Below are 19,560 nucleotides of genomic sequence, written 5' to 3' on the forward strand. Positions count from 1 at the left end.
GTGGTCCTTAATTAGGCCATTGGCAATGTCAGTGCATGTCTCAGCTACAGCTGTGTCTTCCACCCCAGGCACCTGGGCCCTGCTGTTGCTGTTTCAGGGTGTCTCAAGACAGGCTTGGAGACAGTCTTTGCCGTTTGCTTACCACACTACCCTGCGTGCCTTCTAGGTAACACTGCTTGTCAGAGTGCGCTGGGACATCTAAGGTCTTTCATTGTTCCAGCAAGGGGTGTATGACACCTGCTGACTCCTGCATCCTAACTTCTTCCACTGAGGAGAGCCTGTCCTCTCAGGTTTGCCTCTGACATCTGCCCTGTCCTCATTCACAAATCCAAGGCTGGCCTCACCATGTCTGGCAGCTCTACCCAAAACTAGCAAGGTGGCTTAGGGGCATTAGGGGCTTAGCAATGCAACAAGTGCTGCAGAATGATTGAGGAGACACATCCTCACATGGCTTGAAGATCCCAATTCACTTGGAGTTTTTTTTTGTAAAATGTTTTTAGGTTAGAGAAAAGTTTGTTTGGACACTGTTTCTTATAAATTCTTACCACTGTGCAAGGTCTCAAGGTTTCTCACTAATGACCACTCTTACACATCATGAGATACCTAATGAAAAGTAAATTAATTAATTTGGGGGGAGTGAGACTCTGCTTCACCACAGAGATAAACAAGCATCAATGAGGAATTTTATCTTTATTTCATGATGTTAGCACAATAAACTCACACAGTAGCATTGATCTGTACTTATTTAACAAAATACATTTATAGCAATTTACAAATTATTTTCCATTTGAAAACATGGCATAACATTTTATTAAACACAATACTTTATATAGAGAATTCTCATTTAAAAACATATTTTATTTTTATGTATTTTCTTTTCTCAGTAAAGCACAGCCTAACAAAGAAAATCGTGCCTGTTAGCAAGTAAGAAAATCAGAACACTAAGAAGATGTCACCTGTCGATTTATTTGATTAATTTTAAATTAAGGTACCAGTGGAATGTAAACAAAGAGTAATTTTACAAAAGGCTCCTTATCAAATATACATGCAGAGGTCTGAGTTCCAATGTATATATTATTACATTTCTGCTCTCTAACGTAATATAATTTGATAAGCCATTATTAAAAACAGTAGCCTTTGGCACTTTGAGTAAAAAAGAATATATCAATATTTATGTATAGAACATAATTTCAATGATTACACAAGAGCTTTAAAATCTTTTCTTAAGAAATAGGAAACTTTAGGAAAAATATCACACTGCACTTGAAATAGTGCAGCAAGTTTTAGAGTAATAAAAGCAACATATATGCCAATATATATCTGACTAAAACCAAGGAATAAAGAACAAACACTCCCACCAGGAATCCTGCTGTTTCCAAAACAGCTAAATTGCCAGAGGGACCGTTTTCTAATCTTTGCTTTATTGCCATTATTCTCCATTTCAATTTTCCTTTATTTCCAGGTTCATCTACTTATGTTCTTTTCCCCTGCACTTACAAACTAACAAATGATTGCATCTTATTTCCCTGCACTGATAGGCCAACAGTGTTTGTGTCTCACCCTTTCCTTTAAAGCTAATCCTACCTCCTTTACCCTGTACCTAGACTAAACTAAAGCCAAAGGATTTTGTCCATGACAGTCCAAGTGTTTTTAATTCCTAGGAATCTTGTACAAAATTTCATATTAAATACCAAGGACTAAAGATACATCCTCTTGAAAAGAAAAAAACAAATCCTGACTTGTAAATACTAGCATCTGAGAACCTATTTCTAAAAAAATTACTTTTTTTTTCTTTTTCTCCTGGTATCTATGATTATTTTTCCCAGCTGATGTGCCTTAAAGTGTGTCTTCAACATACAGTGCCTTTAACATACACAATATGCTGCAACCCTACTGGGTAGCTTCTTACATGCAACCTGCAGAATAATTTCTCCCAATCATCCTAAGTGTGATGGGGTTATCTTGTATCAATAACAGAAAGAGTGTGGTGATTTCCTTAAGGACTGACACTCTTCCACAGCACTGGGTGATGGGCAGGTGAGGGAAGCATAGCTTGGCACAGTTGGCTTGACAGCAAGCATTCAGCTAAGCCTGGAGCACCTCTAAACTGGGAAGTACACATAAAGCTTTCCATTGACTCACAAACACCATCCTCATACTTGTGAAATTACTTAGGTTTGGGGTTGGGTTTGGGATTTTGTTTTGGTTTGGAGGTCTTTTTTTTTTGGGTTTTTGTTTTGTTGTTTGGTTTTATGTTGTTGTTGGGGATTTTTTTGGTTTTTTTTGGTCTATGTTTGTGTTGTGCTGTTTATCTTCTTGAACAGGATGATTCTTCCTTCTACCTCCCACTTGCCTGGGGTTGGGTGGGCTTTTCCTTAGAGTTCTGTGGGGTAGGGTCTGTAGACAGGTTCTGACTATAGATAATGTATCTGGTTCTCTGATGCCCTAAATGAGAAGAGGACATAGACCAAAACACTTCTCTCAAGAAGCAAGAGAACAGACCTGATCTTCTTCAGTGAGAGGACTGCTAAGCCATTCCCTTCCCCTGCTTGCAGGGGAGCTGCCAGGTGTCTGACAGTAGCTCTCTTTCAGGTAGAATTAAGAGAGAATGAAGAGCTGCAGTGGGTGAGCACTGCCCCTGGCTTCCTTCAAGGTTTAAGTCAGAGCCAAATGAAATGAGGCATTTCTTCTAGCAGGCCCATTCTGGGACATGCTATGCTTATTCCCTTCAGAGCTTATCCTTTCAACAATTTTTGGCAATGGAGATTTTTAGCAGGCAAGTTTTTTCATTATATCCAAAGCTCAGTTTACTAAAACAATTCATGTTTTCTCAGGTGAAGAGAGCTTTTATATTCTTAAGTGGCAGTGGTGGGAAAAATATCATGCTTAAGAAGGCTCTGGAGGGTGTCTCAAGGGAGGTGAACTGTAGTAGTGGCACAATGAGACACTTGTTCAGTGATTCTGCAATACCAAGGCATTCCATTCTTTAAAGCGAAGCACAAACCCCCTGTGTGATGGTGATTGGGGTGAAACTTGTGATTGTTCTTGTGGCATACTAAGCAAGTGAGGTGGATGACTGCTTCTAAGTGTGAGCTATGATAATAATTCCTGTCTCCTTGGAAGCTGGTCAGGAAAAGTTGCCATCTATTTTTTATTTACTCATGGCTTGCCTTTCACATTTGCACACCTTGCAGTTATTGGTGTCCTGCATTATTTGTTTAAAAACTAATAGAAAAATGGAAGGGTTGCTGAAGGACAGAATAAGAAGTCTAAAAATGTAAAATCTGAATCACTTGTAGTACTTGATAAGACCCCTTAAAAATGTAATTTAAAACAATTCTACAAGTTAGCCCACTAAGAAGCAGCCTCTTCATTAGTAGCACCTGTTCTTAAACAAAAGTTGAGCAGTAGCAGCAAAACTATTCAAAATAGATAGTAATTCCATTCTAATGGAAAGTCACCCACACATTTTTGTTGCAGTAGACATCTTAAAGAACTACACAAAACCTTTGCAATCTTTGAATGTGACAGATCCACTATAACAAAGCTGTAAATATTTCCTACGCTAAATGAATGCAGCCAGCATCATCATAGTATTAGCAATATTACTTGTAAAGTAACTGCACATCAATATGTCATGTTTGCAGAGTCTAATAATTATGCAATTTTTCAAAACATGTAAAGTTATCATCAGCACCATCCTGTATTAAAGATTTGGTGCAAATTCTGCAAAGGTGAATATATACCACTGATACAGCCTTTGCTGTGAAAAAGTCAGTCAATTTTGGACACAAATATAAAATAAAAAGTTGGCACATTCAGGAAATACAGTGTCTGTGTTCAAGACCATTCTTTTAATTGACATCATCACCCTCAGATAAATGTTTTGAATCTGAAGAAACAAGTTGCATGAAAATGTTTCACATTAGTTCTGGCATTGTGCTTTTCCCCTCACCACATGCTTTTCACAGGCTCATGCCCATTGCACATCAGCAATGCAGGGCTGCTGGTCAATAATTTGGCACATAAAGGTAAATGTCAGCTCAAAATAAAGGGAGCAGAACCTGTGTCAAGACATGTTTACTTTGTGGTGGCATGGACCAGCTGATATGTCTCCTGTCAGTCCTTGTACGCTCGTGTGGGGGATGTGCCTTTATAGAAGATGTTTCTGGTGTTCTCTGGACTGCTCCCTCTCTCAGGGATTAAAATGATGTTACCTTTTCTTCGAAGTGTTGAGTCCCGGCTAGAAGAAATGGACAGAGTCTCTGAGCCAATCTCACTTCCCTCCACTGGTGTGACTCTTATTGTAGTGATTCCATGATGGTGATGCTCAGTGTTATCTATGTTGCTTCTTTTCCTGTCACCTGACCCATAACTGTCTTTTAAGGAGTCACAGCTCTCAGAGTCTCTGTTAAGATCATTTAGCTCATATGTTTGACGAAGAGTGACTTTTTCAGGACCTTTCCATTTCCAGGACCCGCTTCCTTCACCTTCTGATGGCATCTGAATTACAGGTCTGTTATTTTCTGGATGGGCCTCAACTCTAACAATGCTACTTGGCTCATGGTCTGTCAAGGTTTTGTATCTGATGGCTCCTGTACAGGTCACTGTGCTTCCCTCCGAACTCTTTGGACTGCCCTGAAGCACTCCTTGCTGCTTAGACATGGCTATTACTTGCATGATTCTTGGCTGGCTATTGCTCCTGCATGCAACACTCTTCTCAGCAGCTTTCAGCCATTTAGCTCTAGCTGAACTAGTTTTGGGTGATGTGTTCACATTCTCCTGAGTCTCTTCAGGAATGTGTACTAGCTGGGATGAGCCAGGACGGGACTGAATAGAGACCCTTGGCCCACCAGTAAGACCTGAGTTGTTACAACCTGGAACATTGCCAGGTTGGATTTTCAGGTATTGGCTAGGTGGGCCATGATGATCACCATTTACACCCACTCTGGAGGGTTCTGAGCTTGACCGCATTTCGATAGCCCTTGGTGGTGACTGGCCAGATTCAGTCTCTATCACTTGCAGGGACAATTTTCGACTTTCATTCTTGTTCTTCCACTGGGACAGCAGCTGTTTGGAACGGGCAGAATCCATTGATGCATGTATTGTTGCGTTGCGTCTTGCTGGATCTTCTAAGGATGGTGTGTTGACTCTTGGCAAAGTGTTGCTGAAAGTAACCATGTTTTCCTTTCCCATTGGGCTTCGTGGTGTTATTATTTCTACATCAGCATTTGCTCTCTTGAGATTGGTCAGAGAGCCTGAATCTCTGTGGTTTCTATTCAGAATACTTTCTGTACGGTGAGAGACAATGCCATCGCTGCTGCTGCCATTTTTACCTGGCAGGATTCTGTTGGCATCTTGACTGAGGTCTGTCAATGACCTTAGAGGTTCTCTGTGAAAATTTGGGTGAAACACATTCTCGTCACTTGGTAAGAAGTTCCCCACAGCATAGATGCCCTGATATTTGGACAGAAGCATCAACAGTCGGTTAAGAAAGTTAAAAAGAACACGTTTTAAGGTACTGTAATTGCATTCTTTTGCTTTTCAATAGAATTCAGTGACATAATTACTCCAGCTAAACTGACAGGTAATGCAAGTAAGCATACTAGTTTATTTCCTCACTAGTATAGCCTTAGCCCAGACTCTGTCCTCAATCTGGTACCTCTAGGTACATGTGAAGTAGTCTCACTAGGGCACATTATTCATGGCAATAAATAGTTGAGGTAAGGATTTAGCCTTCGCAAGCTTTTTTCTTTTTATCAAGCAACAGATACAGATACAGAAATAACGTTTTGCTACAAAAATAGTAAAATAGATGTTTGTAGTCTCTTAGGCAAAGCTATTTTACAACTATACTACCATTCACCCTGATTTACCGAATCTTGTTATAGCTTGAGTTGTTCTCTGCCGTCTGCAGATTCTTTTTACTGCACAATAACCATGTAATACAATATCTACGTCATAGAAAAGTTTATCAAATTTAAATCAATTGCTTTCCAAGCTGTGCAGAACTTTAATAAGATTTACTTCTAAAACATTTTCCTAATCAGTAGACTCACTGTAAAGTGCTGTCATTTTAATCCACTGAGGGTATTCTGTGAGAGGGTCAAATATCTGATTCAATCACTTGAGTTACCCATTCTTTATACTCCTTTCAGAATTATTTGTAGTTTCACATTATTTTTCCTCCCCATCCTCCTATTGGTGTGTAGTTTTGAGGGCAGATTTACTGAGCTCTGGATATACAGGAAAACATACTCTCTGCTGTGTGATCTCACACAACAAAGTATACTTGTTTGTATATTTCAAACCTGGGGACAGCAGCTCCATTTAGGTAGATCTACAACAGAGAATCATTTGAAATAATATTCTCAACAGAGTGTCTTTCTGCTCACAGTGCAATCATGGAGGCTGACTTTAGTAGCTCATGGGGTTTCTGTTATTATTCTGACTGCTGTTTCTTCTGCCACTGTGAAAGCCATTTTTCCCTGGTCACCTTTGCAGACCATCTGCAGGTAGGTCAGCTTATGTTATCACAGGAAAAAGGGGGTCAGGAAATGAACTTATTTTAGTATTATAGTAAAATTTATCATTGACTTCTTGGGGGTAAAACCATCCCACTGCCTGTTAAGCCTCTTCTGTTCACCTGCCTACACTCAAGCAGTGGTGTCAGCAGAAGCTCTGATTGCTCCCAGGCACCTGTGTTGCTCTCTGAGCAGCCAGGGCAGCAAATTCCTGCTGGAGACATACTGAGAGCAGCAAGCAAAAGCAAATGCTTGGTGAGCTTCCTACTGACAGGTATGACCTACATGCCTCCTTACAGGACCCTTCCAAGGTGCTCCATCTCTTTTGACACAGTAGATAGGAAAAGCATAGGAATAACCTGATTTGACCATCCTTTTTCCCCTGCACGGTTTCCCTGAGAACTCCAAAGAATGACAAGTGTATAATATTGCCTCTAATTCCCTGCAGATTCAGCAATTCACTCAGATGAGTTGCTCATATTAATTCAATAATTTTTTGAGATCATAAAGCAGACACTGTCAATATCAACTCAGGTAAGCAACAAATACCAATTAATCAAATATTTTTCTTGTGTTATGCTTTTAAGTGTGGATTAGAAGAGATGAGTATTTTTAAGTATTTAATAAAGTTAGAACCATTTCTGTATACAATGCTGGATGATTATATTCTGCTTTATGCACTGTTATGGAACTTTACATTGAAATACTTGTTTGCTTTTTCCTTTTTGCTTTTCAAGTCATTATCCCTAATTCATCATTTTCAACACATATTGACGTTATTTATACTTATGGCATATGAGCATGATGGTAAGTTTTCATAAAAATAACCAGTACTCTTATTCCAGCCTTATAAGTTTAATTTTTTTAAACTTAACCATGACTATTATATTTACCAAATAGAGAGCAATTCCTCCTCCTATGAGAAAGCCACAGTAAACATCAACTGGATGATTCTTATACTGGGTGATACGAGTCAGACCACATATAATTCCACAGATGATAAAGGCAAAGACCAAGAGTGGTTTAAGAAGTTTTGAGGAGTCTGTTAATGTCGAATTGAAGTACATCTTGAAAAAGAAAGAAATAAAGAAGCAGTTGAAGAAACTTAAATATACCTAAGAGGATTCTAATGTTCAATGTTTCTTTTATATATAGATCACTAGTACACAGTAATATTACAAGTAATCAATTTAGTTTTACTTTACAGCCCTGTTAAAATTTGCTCACTTTCTGCAGAAAGATCTGAAATCACAAGGAATGGATTTTCAGAAACATAAGCAGTGTTGCTAATTGACATCAATTAGGATAAGTATTTTATGCCTCAGTACTGTTCCCAATCAGCACCTAAATGTTCTATAAATGTGACTAAGGAGCCACCACTTGTGAAATACAGAAGCCAGATGTCATGCCAGATGAACGCAGTAACCTGTTCCAACAAAAGCTGCCACCAGATGCTTTAGAGAGCCATTTCTCAACTGAGAGGCATAATTTCAGGGAGGTTACAAAAATTAAGTGGAGGTGGTTCATCAGCGTTATTCCAAATTCTGGCCTTTCTCTGGGCAGAATAAATACTGACAAGCTCCCAGTACATGCACAATACTATTATCTAATGTCATTAACTGGTTGTTACTGTTGTTTGCCTCTGACTTTTACAGCACAAGTGATGGAATTACTTTTTAAACTTCAAGTAAATTGTCTATAGTGCAGACATTGTGGGCCATACTGAAGAAATGTTACTGCTCAGAAGTGCAAAATCATCTGTGATTGCTGCAGCATGTCCCACAATTCTCTGCTAGTGACTGATGGGTTTTATTCACTTTCTTTGCAGTAACACCTTGAAGGCCTCTGGGAGTGATTGTGCCATTTCATCCACGCTGCAAATCTCTGGAGGTGAAATCAAACCACATCACATCAAGGTATGGCCCTTAGTGCCTCAAGTTTAAAAGCAGCAAATCAAGTGAAGATAGCAACAAAGAAAAGGCAGCATACATAACAGTTAATTTGACTGGTAAGTTAAAGTATCACTCTGTGAGACAGATAAACACTGCATTTTATATGAGGATAATATGAGGCATTAAACATACTTTAACATAACACTTTTGTTTGCTTCTTAAAAAAGAATATGAAGCAGTTGAATCTTTTCCTTATTATTTAATAGCTACAATAAAACCAGCTTTATAGTGGTTTTATTTTGCTTTCAGATTAGTAGGATAAAAACATCCATCCATCCATCCATCCATCTAAGATATCCAGGCAACAGATAATTTTACAATATACAGCAAATTACTTTCTGACTTTTGTCTTGTATAAATGAAACTGAACAGAGTTGGTTACTCACCGAAATGTACACTGCTGCAAAGGCTGCCAAGGTGGCATGTTGAGAAGGGAATGACTTTCTGCCAAGGAAGGACACTCAAATTATACTTCTCAGTTCAAATGCACAGTGCAAGTGCTCATTGAAAAAAACCACTGAGCAGCACAGCCATCTTATACTTCCTAAGCAATATGTGATCTATCGGTAACATTTGTCATTGGGTAACATTTTTCTCAGAGAGAGGCAAACTACATCCTTGTTTGCTATGTCTATAGGTTTATTAAAAAAAAAAAAATCAGTACTTTACATCATGACAGGACTTAATGGAGAACAACAACATAGGGAGGGTATTTTAACAATTACTGGGCCCCTTCTTGATGGCCAGAGAAAGAGAATAAATGAAAACATGTCCAAACTCTTGAGACAGTAGACAATATCAGGTCTGCTCTTGATATTGCTGAGGGCCTTCTGCTCCCAGTGAAAACCTGGAGATTTGAATGATGTGGACTGGACCATTTCAATTCTCTAAAAACAACTAAAGAAAAGTGATGTGAATGCGAAGGAGGTTTTTACATAGTAGAGAGAGAAAAAAGCTGGGTTTGAATTCAGTAATTCCTATTCTGCAGTGGACAGTGAGATCACAGAAGCCCTTAAAAAAGTCTGTGACCTCTGAGCTCTAGGAATGAGTCAGATACAGTGAAGATTTCGATGGTATAGATATGCAATGTAACATGCTGCATGTCTTGGTGAAGAAGAGCATGTCTATCTTGTAGTCACAACAGAACTTTCACCTGAGAAAGCTCAGCTTGGAATAAATACTTCAACTATAATTTGGCTTCACAGATGGGGGTCTTGCCACCCTAACTGGGCTCCAGTACAGTCAATTTCCTAGCAACACCTGAGTGAGCTAGTTTAAAATAGCAGAGACTGAAACACAGTTCTTTAACTTTAGACAAACATTTGTTCTGCAAAGCAGCAGTCTGCTTTCTAAATTTCTTTCCTATGCATTTTGCCTTGTCTGTTCTACATAATTAATTGGCAGTTAAAAATGTGCATGTAGTTCAGTGTAAATGCCACTCTGCTGACCTGAATTTGAGCCTATGGCTCCAGCAGATTCATGACTCTGGCCAAGATGAAATCTGCATGGCTCCTTTTGCATTTCTAAAGACAGACATAAATTCTTCTTCATCTTATTTTTAACCTCCCTGAACAAATCTTTCACAAATAGTATTCTTTAATGAAATAGAAATCTATTTAGCATCTCTGTGGAGCTAATGTTTATATTTGAGTCTTATGAACTTTTCTAGCCCTTAACCTTAATTTGATGGCATTTTAATAGTATATAAGGTGTGTCACATGGCACAGTCAATTTTCTTTTTGTTCTCTTTTCTATTCACATGCTTTCAGGGCAAACAGACTAAATGCACTCTCAGTACTCTCTAATGGTGTCACTGCTTTTGTTCCTCTATTTGTTATCTTTTAATCTCAAATTAAATAACTCCAGCTAAAAATATGTAGCCTTTTTGTATGGCTCTGTATTGAAAAGGTGAACAAAGGTCTCAAAGAAAACATGTCCTGAACTTGGATGACAGTGTATCACTCTAAATGCTCATGCATGAGGATGTGTAGTGGGGGAACAACAATGAGAGTCCTACTGAGAGAGAGAGAGAGTCACACTGAGTCAGAACATCAGAGATGACAGAGGACAGAGACCTCACTAGAGAGCTGAACAAAAGTGATTGAAAAGGCTCTGTGAAGATAATAGAGAAAAAGATGGACAAAAGGAACCATTGGATATTTTGGGATGTTGCAGAAAAATGATTTGATGTAATCAGTTGGATAATTATGTGCTGCTCTCTATGCTTTTCATACAGCAGTCCAGAGGCAAATTTCTGGAGCCAAAGTTTCTGGGAAGTACAAATCAAAAATGAAGGCCATTAGCAAACTCAGAACAAGTTCCTTCCAAACTCAAATTATTGAAGTCAAATTAACTTCCTGTACTGTAGAAGTTATACCATAGTTTCTACATAGGTGACTGAAGGAAATAGCACTTGCTACTGAAGAACCAGTAGCAAGTGCTGCTTGCTCTGGTAAAGTTGAGACTGGCATAAGGAAATAACAAATAAAAAAGAAAAAATGCAATAAAATTGAATTAAGGAGAAATTGTGGGTGGTGCCAGAATATTAGAGATAGCCAAATGTATCCTCTATGATGGGAATAACTTTGAGATATCAATACATGGTTGTTTTTCTAGAGAAACAGAAACACCCAAAACCCGATTGCTTAGTCTTAATATGTTTCAACTAATTTCACTGGTTTTTTAGAAGTGATGGTATTTAAACTTAGGAGTGATTGGTGATTTTGGAATGGCTACAGGCAGTCAATTCAAAGCAGTAGACATCCTATTTGAGATAATGAAATTAATGAGATGTAATTGTGAAAATTTTCCTGCCTGCCCCTATGTAATCATGTCCTGATTTCCCTGGGACACCATGCAGTTGCAAGACACTGCTTGCAAGCATCAGGCTTCACTGGCAATATGCCAGTATCAGCAAATGGTTATGGGGAAAGAGAGAAAAAAACCAGTTAGAAATACCATGCAAGAAAAGATTGGTTTGGGAACACACTGCTTTGTACTATTGTGGTATTTCCTTTAAAAAAGATACTTTTTAATGCCGTTTATATAAAAAAAATAATTAGAGAAACAGAAAACAAACTTATCCAACAACTCCCAAACACCCAAGCTGCAATGTATGTTATACAGAGGTCTCAGACCAAACACTTGGGAGACTTCTTCCCCTGCCTGTTACAGGGAACTTACTCTGTTCCTATACCACTTCCAACAGCAGTAGAAGCTATACATAGTGACAAATTTATAGGAAATTGCCTCCTGTGAGGGAGCAGAACAGCTGCTAATGACTGTGCTTTGGAACCTGACAAGGTCTTCCAAAGCCCACTGCTAGACAAATACCTTTATGGAGAAAATTGAACATCACTAAAAAGACATTTATGCATTCACCTTTAAATCAGAGACTTTAACTAGATGGAAAAAAATCTTGAAACTGGGACAGAAAATAAAAAATTAAATGAATACTTAAAAATGTATACACTGAAGAATAGAACCAACCTTCCAGCGTTGATAATATTGAGATCAGCTCCTGAGCAAATATCTTCCACAACGTAAGAATTCTCTGAGCAAGATACATTTAAGGATGTATAGTTAGGCTTGCAAACAGTCAGGAAATATGGGGCCTGATATCCTGTTGATAGCTGTATAATATCAGTAACAAGAGCAGTTGCACAAAGACCAAATACATGAACACCTAGGAAAGAAATTAACAGAGCTTGTTAATTATATTATATGCATTAATTAGGTTGATTAATAGTGCAAACTACATTCAACAGAGCTCTGATGGTTTTTTTTATTGGATTTGAGGGAATTTAAATGCAGAATAAGAGAATTTAAATGCAGAACAAAGGCTTATTGCAAAGTTGAATTCTTTAATATAAAAATTAGAATTGTTTATGCTTGTTTTCTTCCTGTTGATACTTAAAATTTTGTTTTAATGTCCTGATGTCCTCCAACATCTTTTCATCAAAGAGTGCTACACTGGAGCTGCTTCAGTTTGGAAAGAATTTTTCTGAAATAACTAAAGAGTAGCCAACTATTTGAGGAGAGCATATGTGCTTATCCAGTCCATGGAGTTTCCCACTGGAAGACAGGCTTTTAGGAGTATGGACAACTGCCCATTAGATCATTGCTCTGAAGACCTGTTCTCTTTTTGCTACCACAGAATCATCAGCTGGTGATAACTTTGGCTACCTTCACACCTCTGATGTTTCTTGAGTATTGTGTCCTTGTCACTAATCCAAATATTTAAGTCTATTTCAGAAGGGATCAATGCTTCAGACTGATTAATAATTCACAAGAGAATTGAAGTAATGTAATTGCTTTACTGAACATTTTCAACTGCTCTTCTCCTAAAGATTTACCTATAATTCCCTACTTTTATTCATAGAGATAAATTTACTTTTCATCCTAAAATTGAAAGAATGTTAAAGCCATTAAAATATGAAAAAAAACTTCAAAATCAGAGTGGGAATTTGGGATGAAATTCATGTGTCTTTGTTTCCTTGGTGATACCAAACAGGAGAAGTGGATGTGGGGTATGTTTACAGTCCTCCTTGCACATGGTGTAATCCACAAAGCCTCTGCTTTCTTCCTCACTGCTGCTCTTATGAAGCTTTACTGGTCATAGATTGCACAACCTCACTTGCCACTATCTCCCTGTTTGCCAGACTACCAAAACCCAGGGAACAGTTGTTCTACCAGGTCTTCAGTCTGCTGTCCTGCTGGTTGTCTTTGCCTAGGCTGCCTTCTCTAATGAAAGATTTCTGAAACAGAGGAAAGCTTTTCTTTAGCCACTCATTGGGAGAGGAAAGTAACTGTAAGAAGGGGATCAAAGTCCAGTTACCTTTCAAAGTGGAGTTTTTTATAAATGACAATTAAAGTAAAATGAAAGAATGTGACATGTTCCTCCATCATTTAAGTTGCCAGATTCTAGCCCTTTTTGAGAGGCAGATAAACACATTCCAGAAAAAGAATGTCAAACCTACTGAGAGTTTCTGACAAGCTTTCACTGTCATGCTGAATACTGTGACAGGTGGGTTGAATCCTTATCATGCACTGAAGACAGGCAGGGGAAGCTATACACTGAGATCATTAAAAAGCAGCCAGATCAAGGTGGGCAGGGAAGGAAAAAAATTACTCTTTTAGAAATACTGACAATAGTACAGGAGAGGAAAGGGGAAATGGAAAGCGTAGATGCTGCATTACTGAGTATGGGGCTGCTCTGTTGCAGCCTGAGTTTCTTCCCATGTTTTCTAGCAGATCTGTCCTAGTGACAGATCTGCACTGTTCTGAAAGGCTGTTTCAGAGAAGCAAACCTGCATGGTGAAAACTGAATGTATGTGGAAAGTTCTTTTTTGGGAGTAACAATTGAAACCCACCAACAAATCTGACAGCTCTTCTAAGAAAAGAATTGAAGTTGCATCCTCCTGCATTAATATTGGCCTCTGTTCCAATCCCATTTCTTCTTTTGGACAGGCAACAGTAGAGAATTCCTTCTCCTATCATTATCTGCAATGACAAAGGAGCCATTAAATTGAATGCAGCACTTACTCAGAAGATCCTGATTGAATTTAAAGGGCTGTAATATAACTGTAACAAAACCAATGTCATCCACTGACATGCACTCAACCTTAAAAGATTTATATCAATATGTAAACATAAAATAATGCAACTTAGCCTGAATGAGGGCAGACAAGAAGATGGCCCTGAAATTAAATGCAAATGGCATACGGTATATAGTGCTCAGTGGTATCCAGGCCTTGATCTACAGCTGAAACTTGATGCTTCCACAATAAAAAAGCAGTAATTATAAAATATCGCCTCTAAAATAATCCAGAGCCACTGCAATATCTTAGTGCTCCTGAAGTGGTTTAGCATTCAGTCTTGGCCACAGGCCTAGCAATCCTGAGCAGCTTCTAATTATGTGACAGCCTGTTCTTCTGTATTTGTTTAATTTGGCTTGGGTTTTAACCTGATCCACAGCAGCAGAAAAAGTTCTGTCCTTATGGACCCTTGCAACAGACCAAGCAAAACAGATTATGACCAAAACCCTAGACAAGAGTTTCTAAAAGGAAGAATATAAATAAAAAATGGTGTTGCTTGCTGGAAAATCCAGACACATTTATACATCTTCAGCCTCAGATTTTATTGCTTTCCTTCTTCAGTAGTGTGACTATTTTGAATTCTGTCCAGGATTTGTACAGAGTTCAGAGTAAGGGTTGGATTGAAATATTGCAATTAATGAGGCAGTTCTCACCAGCAAAAGCAGAGTCACTTTGCCTATCCACAGCTGCATTGAATATTAATCCATGCAATGCACAAAGCTTATAATGCAATGAGATGCCAAAGCATCTGAATTATGCTGAATCTGCTGTAATTGCTGGTGGTATTTGTCTATAGTAACACTTCCACCCTAGGAAAAGTCAGATAAAGTGGAAAAGCTTAGTCTAATTCTTTATTAGCTAAAGTTTTAATAAATTGAAATTTCTTGACCAGGAAGATCAAAGTAGTGAAGGTTCTCCTATGACATGGAAAAAACAGTGGTAAAGGAATTCTAATTAGCTGAAAACTATGGCCACTATTTTCTGTCTATATTTGATCAAGTTTTTGCTGAAGCTTCCCAGAGAAACCAGTAGTATTCCAAACTTAAAACTCAGAAAAACTGTAACAGTTTTTAGCCAAGTTCTAGGGAATGGTCTGGTACAGGGAAAACACCAGACAGATGGATTACCTTGTGTGATAGAGCAAAAAACAACAAGGCCCATGTAAAGAAAAATTCAGAGGCTTGCATTTCCAGAGGAAAAAACTCCCAGAGTAGAATGGGCAGCAGGAGTGAAACTGCCAGCAGTGAATTTCTCTCCTTGAGAATTCATTTCCCAAATCAATGTGATCTGATGTCCTAGTGATCTCTGTTGGAAAGGACATTGTTTCTTCTAAACAGGTTTTTAGTCAGTGGCTGATAAGAGTGTGAACCTTCACTGATACGATTAAATAACTGGTCCTAACATTTCTGAATGAGTAACTAGAGAGAAAATCTATCAGAGAATCAGACTCAGAGTTCTTTGAAGCAAATTGAAATCCAGGTGAAATGCTGCAATCCAGGTGTATCTATGGTCCAGACATAAAATATCTATCTTGATAATTTCTTCAAGTCCAGGTGTTCCACACTGAAGTCTCCTGCAGTTTTTGAATACATACACAAAATTTCATCTCTGTCACAAGCTATAAGACATATGTCAATAATACAGGTAGTTATTTTCTGTAACCCTTCAGGGCTACAGAACAGACCTTTTAAAATGCATTTTCTACTTACTAATAATGAGAAAAAATGCCCAGAGAGAAAAACCAAAATGCAAAGCCCCAAAGCCAAACACAAGCCATGTGTAATAGTGGCTTGGGAAAAGAAGTCATAAAATGTTAGATTTTTGTTTTTTGTATAAAAAATTACTCTAATGTGAGTAGATTTATATATGTTCTCCAGTCTTGGGAAAAGTATTATATGAACAATAAAACCACAGAAAAAAATCCTATTCTAATATTTATATAGGGTTTTAAAGAGGGATTGACACTGGAATTTTCTTGTCTTGCTCCCCACACACACTTTTTTTTCCTTTTTGTTCTTATATATATACTGTTTGATAATATTTAAAATGTGGCTTAATGACACCTGTATTTTATTGAGTCTTGCTGAGCTTCTGTCTCATACTGCAGTAAGTTCCTGAAGCGTGGACAGAGGCCAGGATATGCAACATTACTGGAGATCCTCAATTCCTCACACAGCTCATGCTTTCTTTTCTATCTTTTACAGGTTTTATGAAGTGTGTAATCAATTTAAATATTTATGAAAACTAACTTACAAAATGCTAAACTCTAAAATATGACAATGGCATAATTGTAATCTATTTACACTGAGCTTCACTGGCTTATTTTTCCAAAGAAAAGGGAAGGATTGGACAGAAATGTCTCCTAGTTCCTTAATTCCAAAGTTGTATCAAATAATAAGGAGTCAATGCCTTTGGTGCTACTGAAGGAGGTTGTGTATTTTGCACTGTCGCTGCCCAGCCTGTAACCAACACAGGCACCACATTCATGCTCACACCAATACAAATGAACTATATCTTCCAAGGCTTGCAGCTTTTAGCTAGTTGTACTTTGAAGCTTTGGGATTTACTTTCTTTAGCAAACTTTCTTTTTTATAGGCATGCTCAAGTATGGGTTTGAGTTCTTCACGTTATGCTTCTGATTAATTTTCTATACTGCTGGTAGAATGATTCAAGCAAGAATAACATTTTCTATTGCAAAATTCCATGCAATGATGAAAGAATTGAATTATAATCAAAGCCCTTAACAAATAATATATCATGAAAAAGGCATATTTTATCCTGATTTAAGGTGTTTGATATTACCTAGGCTTAGCAGAAACTCTCTCAAGTAAAAGCCAGGTTTTCCCACCTACTGGGGCCCAAGTAAGCCTAGATACATTTCTTCTATAGGTGTTTCAGAAAAGTCCAGTTTGTTCTCAGCAGAAACACTTAAGAAACCCAGCCAAACCCCAGTCCTAATGTTTTGCTTTTATCGTAGTATTTGGTGCAAAAATCATTTGCACCAGGATCACTTAGAGTCTTAGCTCCCAGTTCCTAAATGTACAATTTTTAGCCTGCTGGCTGTGCAAAATCCTTCAAAAATGGTTTCTAAAGCAACGGAAATCAAATGCAGTAAGAACTGTTCAGTTAAAAAAAAAAAAGACAAATAAAGAAAGAACATTTTGGAAAGCAAAGAGAGAACAGCACTTGATAATTTTTATACAGGCATCACATTTTATAGATTTTGTAGCTGTAAACTGGACAGTATAATTAAAAGAATTAACTGATTGAAGTTAAGGAAATTAAGAGGAGCTAGAAGCAGTTATATTTGCAGCTGGCCTTCGAGAAGTGCCTAACTGAGATGCATAGTCATTGCTGTCAGGGGGAAGAAGAGATCCTTTCAAAAGGTCGATCATGTTCTTTAGGTGCAGAGAATCACCCACTCAAGGTGAATTTGTCTCTCCATGTGCCAGACAGGAGTGGTGTGAGAAATAAGGCTCCTATCTGAACTACTAAAATCAGACAAAATGAATATATATATATATAAAGACAATTTCTACTTTTCTTTTATGTAAAATACTGACCCAGCTGCTCATTCTGACAGGATATTTCGGTTCTGTTGAAATCATCTCCTCCCTTTGGGTGAATGATTAAACCAGCCCACTTTTGCCTGCTCTTAATGACTAGCTTATAATTTAGAGGTGTTTCAGTGCTTTTTTGGAAAATGTAATTGAGTTCACTGACAAGATTGATATACCTTCTCTCTGAATAAAGCTAGTTCTAACAAAAGTGGCAAGTTCAGGGCTGTGAAAGGCTTGCATTCAAAAAAAAAAAAAAAGTCTTGCATTTTTGATGATTTTTGCTATATCTGAGATTATGGAGATGTCCTGTCTGTAAAAGTTCAAATATTTGTACAGCGTAACAGAATGATTCAAGCTATTCTCATCCAACTGTAGATGCTGTTTCTTAACATTAAAGCCCACCATCAAGACAATGAGAGTAGATGAAGTGCTACAGGGAATGTTATAAGGAGTGCATCTCCTTTTGTTACAGAAGAATGAAACATGTATTTAAAATCCTAAGGAAACTAACCTGCATCACACTCTACAGCCTAACTGAAACCAAAGGAGTTATTTTCTTTATCCCAACTGAAACTCTGTTCAAAATCTTTATTAAGTGACATTAGCACTTCAAACTTACCGTAATTGATGGTCCAGCAAAAACCAGACTAAGCAACATCAAGAAGGGAACAGACTCTTGTGTAGGTTCAATGTATGGCATACTCAGACTCTTGTCATAGCAATTAAATCCAGAGTGAACTGGCTTGAAGACATCAGTAAGTTCAAGAAAATAGAGGCTAACAACAGAAGATGCAAGTATGGGCAACTAGAAGAGAAGAAAGCAACAAATTACTGTTTTGAAATGGAATAGCAATGCTTTCGCAAAGACAACATAGTCTGTTAATAAGTCTCTTTGATGTTTGTTGTTTATAGCTCACTGCTCCTTGTCATGCCTCTTTACTATCTCTAAATAATTAATTCTCTGGAGATATGGTACTGTTCAGTTGATATCAATAACCCTGCTGTCTACCAAGCTAGTCAAAACACCCAGCCCAATCTTTAGCACATATAATTTAGCCTTTTCATCTATGAATCATTAATAGAAAAACTTTAATTTTTTTTTTTTAGGAAAGTATCAGGACTGCAGTCTCCCATGTGGGGGCCTCAGCACTCTGCTGTTCATCAATCACCCTTTTTGGTCCTTTAGCAACTCCCTGTCATGTATGACAGTCTTTACATCAAAGCCATTTTGCATTAAGTTTCAAAGTAATAGTTAATGAAAACCAGTATCCAGTCCTTCCCTAGAATCTAAATTTGTGATAATGCACATCTATTTCACAATTCTACCAAAAAAGCAATTAACTTTGGCAAGATTCAGTCTGTTTAGAACCTTGATGACTATGGTTCACAATTCTTTTATCTTCTAGCTTTTTAGTTATCTAACCCTTTGCAATTACTTCCACTAATTTATTAAGAGCAAAGTTGGCCCTTCTTGGAGCCCAAATTCACCTCTGCTGACCATGAGCTCCTTAAAGCACAGGATCAACCACTAAATCTCTGTGGAAGGAAGTAATTTAACAGAAAATATAGCAAAAAGGTATTTTAAAGCTGTTGGTTTATAAGTGAACAAAGAGAACAGCCTTGCTGCCCTGGCAGATGGGCGTTGAGGCATTCAGAGGTGACCAGCAGGATGTGATTATTCTCTGCATCCTCCTTAGTAAACACTCAGAAACACTTTTTGTTTATTGTTTTCCAGAGTCCTTCACAAACAAGGCAATATCAAAACAACTTCCTGCTCTGCCACTGAGATGCAAGGAGTCCTTCTGTCTGTCCTGCAATGAAGGTACCTATGGTTAACAGCACCTGAGATTAGGAGAAACAACAATTATCCTAAAAGAATTTTGAGCATACTTAAATTATATCATTTTTGCAATCTCCAGTTCAAATT

General features: G+C 37.8%; 1 protein-coding gene across 1 annotated transcript in view; it reads right to left on the reverse strand.

Moving 5' to 3' along the window:
* Positions 1–673: 673 nt before the first annotated feature.
* PLPPR4 (phospholipid phosphatase related 4) overlaps positions 674–19,560 on the reverse strand; it is a 31,432-nt gene continuing 12,545 nt past the window's right edge. Inside the window, exons 2-7 of the mRNA XM_054638584.2 lie at positions 18,253–18,438; positions 13,849–13,978; positions 11,966–12,161; positions 8,863–8,920; positions 7,418–7,591; positions 674–5,457 (exon numbers count right to left, since the gene is read on the reverse strand). Of these exons, the coding sequence (XP_054494559.1) occupies positions 4,120–5,457; positions 7,418–7,591; positions 8,863–8,920; positions 11,966–12,161; positions 13,849–13,978; positions 18,253–18,438 (2,082 nt within the window). The 3' untranslated portion in view covers positions 674–4,119. The remainder of the gene's footprint in view (positions 5,458–7,417; positions 7,592–8,862; positions 8,921–11,965; positions 12,162–13,848; positions 13,979–18,252; positions 18,439–19,560) is intronic.

This window comes from Agelaius phoeniceus, chromosome 8, assembly GCF_051311805.1.
Source record: "Agelaius phoeniceus isolate bAgePho1 chromosome 8, bAgePho1.hap1, whole genome shotgun sequence".
NCBI lineage: Eukaryota > Metazoa > Chordata > Aves > Passeriformes > Icteridae > Agelaius > Agelaius phoeniceus.